The sequence below is a fragment of the Triticum urartu genome, chromosome 2A, assembly GCF_056163025.1.
Source record: "Triticum urartu cultivar PI428250 chromosome 2A, HENAU_Tu73, whole genome shotgun sequence".
In the NCBI taxonomy this organism is placed as follows: Eukaryota; Viridiplantae; Streptophyta; class Magnoliopsida; order Poales; family Poaceae; genus Triticum; species Triticum urartu.
In genome coordinates, this window is record NC_141874.1 from 30,109,458 (window position 1) to 30,112,714 (window position 3,257).

At 50.5% G+C, this 3,257-nt stretch overlaps 1 protein-coding gene and 1 pseudogene across 3 annotated transcripts; both read right to left on the bottom strand.

Annotated features, from left to right (window-relative positions):
- Window positions 1-652: 652 nt before the first annotated feature.
- LOC147983201 (uncharacterized) lies at window positions 653-2,578 on the bottom strand. Of its 3 annotated transcripts, none has more exons than XM_087539459.1 (2): window positions 1,825-2,578; window positions 653-1,776 (listed from the first exon to the last, which is right to left on the bottom strand). In XM_087539459.1, exon 2 carries the CDS (start codon window positions 890-892, stop codon window positions 653-655), a length of 240 nt encoding a protein of 79 aa, XP_087395585.1. In that variant the 5' UTR covers window positions 893-1,776; window positions 1,825-2,578. The 3 variants fall into 3 exon arrangements, with proteins under 3 accessions (XP_087395585.1, XP_087395587.1, XP_087395586.1); XM_087539461.1 differs by having other exon boundaries at window positions 653-1,932; window positions 2,065-2,512; XM_087539460.1 differs by having other exon boundaries at window positions 653-1,785; window positions 1,825-2,509.
- LOC125534786 (PR5-like receptor kinase) lies at window positions 944-2,602 on the bottom strand (annotated as a pseudogene).
- Window positions 2,603-3,257: the final 655 nt, after the last annotated feature.

The following is a 3,257-nucleotide window of genomic DNA, read 5'->3' on the forward strand; positions in this document are numbered from 1 at the left end:
CTGACTGCGGGCCAGTGCATGCCAAAAAGTAGTGCCGGCGCCCCCAGCTCGCCCCCTGCGCGTTGGGTTTCTCATGCCAGCGCCGGCCGTAACTTTCCTCAAATCCGGCGAAAAATGTGGTCTTGGGCGCATGGCTGGAGCGATTTTTACCACCGGCGCAAAAAAGTGGTCCTGGGAGAGCTGTTGGGGAGCCTAGTGGAGATGCCCTTACGTGACCTCACCCATCCGCATGTCCTGCTGCACGGCCATTTTCACTGGCGGCAACTGCAACAACATGCTAGTTTTTGACACGGTGTAGGAGTCCTTCCGGCGTGTCGCGACCCCTGTCGAAGGCTAGGAGCCTTGGAGCATTTTGGAACATGCTATTAGTTTCAGCTAGAATAAATAGAAACAGATCTGCATTATATAGAGAAACTAAACAAACAAAGGAAGAAGACGAGTCCGTCTGCACTGTAGAACAAGTAGGTTTACAATGCTGAAATATTATGCAGGTAAATCAACTAAAGATAAAGGGCTTCAGATTGTACTAATTATAGAAGATACAGCAGGCATGTCTTTTTCTTTCGATCATTTTCTACACATATTCTTACTGCTGTCTCATAATCTTATCACTGTCTCGTAATCTTACTGCCGTCTTGTTGAGTTTCTAATTTCACCTTGGACCTGATACACCTGAGGCTACTGGTGGAGCTGAGCAGCTCACATTTCCAGCTATACAGAAATTTCTTGCATTTGTTGCAACAAAGTAGTGATCTATGTTGCTCTCTGCATCCATGGTACCTTCCAAGACTTTGATTACCTCAGACATTTTAGGCCTTTTTTTGCAGTTCATCTGCAAGCACCACATCGCGAGCTTCATCATCTGAATCACATCTTGCTCATGTGCTTGCATGTCGTTGCTGTTCTTGTCAATCAAATCTACCAAGTGATCGTTCTTCACCTTTTATTTCAATAGGGTAATAAGATGGATGCTCTCTTCAGACCGGGAAGTGTCGAGATTCTTTCTTACACCAACGATTTCCATGACCACAATGCCGAAGCTATAAACATCAGCCTTCTCTGTGATTTGTGATGTTAGCCATTCGGGGGCTAAATATCCAGGTGTGCCTCTCATTCTAGTAACCACTTGGCTCATATCCCTGTTAATGAGTTTACATAGCCCAAAATCAGAAAGTTTAGCATTGAAGTTGCCATCTAAGAGGATATTTTGTGGTTTGACATCCAAATGAGCAATTTTCTTCATGCACTCCTCATGAAGATAAGAGAGACCCTTTGCTATGTTAGTGATAATTTTGCATCGTACCCTCCATTCCAAGGAAGGAGCAATATTGTCATCTTGATAATAGATCCACCTGTCCAAGGATCCTTTGGGCATATACTCATAAACCAAGAGCCTATGGGATTTCTCTGCACAGAAACCAAACATCCTCACTAGATTGATATGATGAATGCTGCCGATTTTCTGAACCTCTGCCAGGAATTCTCTCTTTCCCTGACCAGCTCGATCCAAACGTTTTACTGCAATCCTTTCCTCACCGAGTTGTCCCTTGAAAACAGACCCAAATCCTCCTTCCCCGAGCTTGTCTTTGAATTTCCTAGTTGCTACTTCTAACTGTTGAAACGTGAACCTCATTGGTGTTCCTTGTAGCTTACTGAACTCTGCCTCCTCTTCCTCCATCTCATGGCGTCGTCGTGTTCTTCTTCGGTGTACGGTGAAAAGGATGAGTGAGACATTAGACAGTTAAAATGAAACAACTGCAGTGTGTACTTTTCTGGCTAGGGGTCCTGTGCTTGATGGCACAACATCGGCTGAGTCGGCAGGACTTGGTGGTTTTGTTGAAAGAGGAGGACTTGGAGGTGAAGACGGTAGATTAATCGGCGGGCAGAAGACTACCTGGTAGTTGACTCCTGTGGGACACCTGAATGCAGTTTCTGAGGGAGCAATACTGGAGTGGCTTAATGCCTCCGGGCACATCCGTACAAAGAAGGCCGAGTATTTGTTGGGGACACAGGTGTTCCTGGTGCAGCAGTATGAAGCATTCTGCTCGTCTTGGAACACTGCGCATGCGCTGTTGCAGCCTCCTGGCGCCTTGAGCTCGTCCGGACACTCTGACGTGATGTTGGCCGCGCAGCGCGGTCCCTTGCTGCACGCAGGTCTTCCCTTGACTGGTACGGGAAGGAACTCCATGGGCACGTTGAAGCCGTAGATGAGGGAGATGTCAAAGAAACTGTTGCCAGGAAACTGGTCGAGCGTGAAATCGGCATAGGTGATCGGCGGCTTACCACCGCTCTTGCAGGCGAGCAAGCCACCACAGTCTCCTGTCTCGCACGACCCATTGCATGTACCGTCGAATGAGCAGCCTGTTCGCGCCCAGACGCGCCCTCCGGTGGTGAAAGCGGGCACATTGAGGGTCCATGTCTTCCCTGTGTCCAGCCGCATGCCGCCGCCCACCGGCAAAGCAGCTGGCCACACGGTGTAGGAGCATCGGTTGGTGATGCTCAATATCACGGAGTCGGTGGGGACGACTGGTAGGAGGAGCAGGATGCTGAGGAGGAGAGGCAGGTGGTGGAGGAGAGTCACAAAGGTGCCTGTACTTGCCATTTGTTTTGTGCGCACTAGTAGAAAACAGGGCTTTGGTCTAGGCCGGGCCAGCACATTAGTCCCGGTTCAGTCCAGAACCGGGACCCATGGGGCCATTGGCCCCGGTTAATGAGGCCAGGGAGGTGGCCGGGCCTCGTGGGGCATTGGTCCCGGTTCGTCATGCCCCTTTGGTTCCGGTTGGTGGGACGAACCGGGACCAACGGGCCTCGCTCCTGGCCCACCACCATTGGTCCCGGTTGGTGGCTTGAACCGGGACCACATGCTTCCCTTTAGTCCCGGTTCATGCCATGAACCAGGACCAATGAGGTGCCTATATATACCCCTCGCCCGCGAGCAGAGCACCCCAGTGCTCTGTTTTTCTCTGGCCGGCGAGGTGAGGGCTTTGTGGTGCTCTAGCTCACCTCCTATGCACATGAGGTGTTCGATGAAATGCCCGAGCCACACTAGTTAAGCTTTCTCCTCTCGAAGCTCGACCTCAAAGCTCCATTTTCCTCGAGATTTGTCTAGGTTTAGCGGCCCGTCACGTCCCACTCCCGTCTTCACCGCCGTCGATCGCCCGCACCGATCTCGCCGCCGGCACCACCGTGGTGAGCCTCTTGTTCTTATCTTCTTTCTGAAAGAAAAAATTCTTACTTTAGCTAGATAGATACTTGTC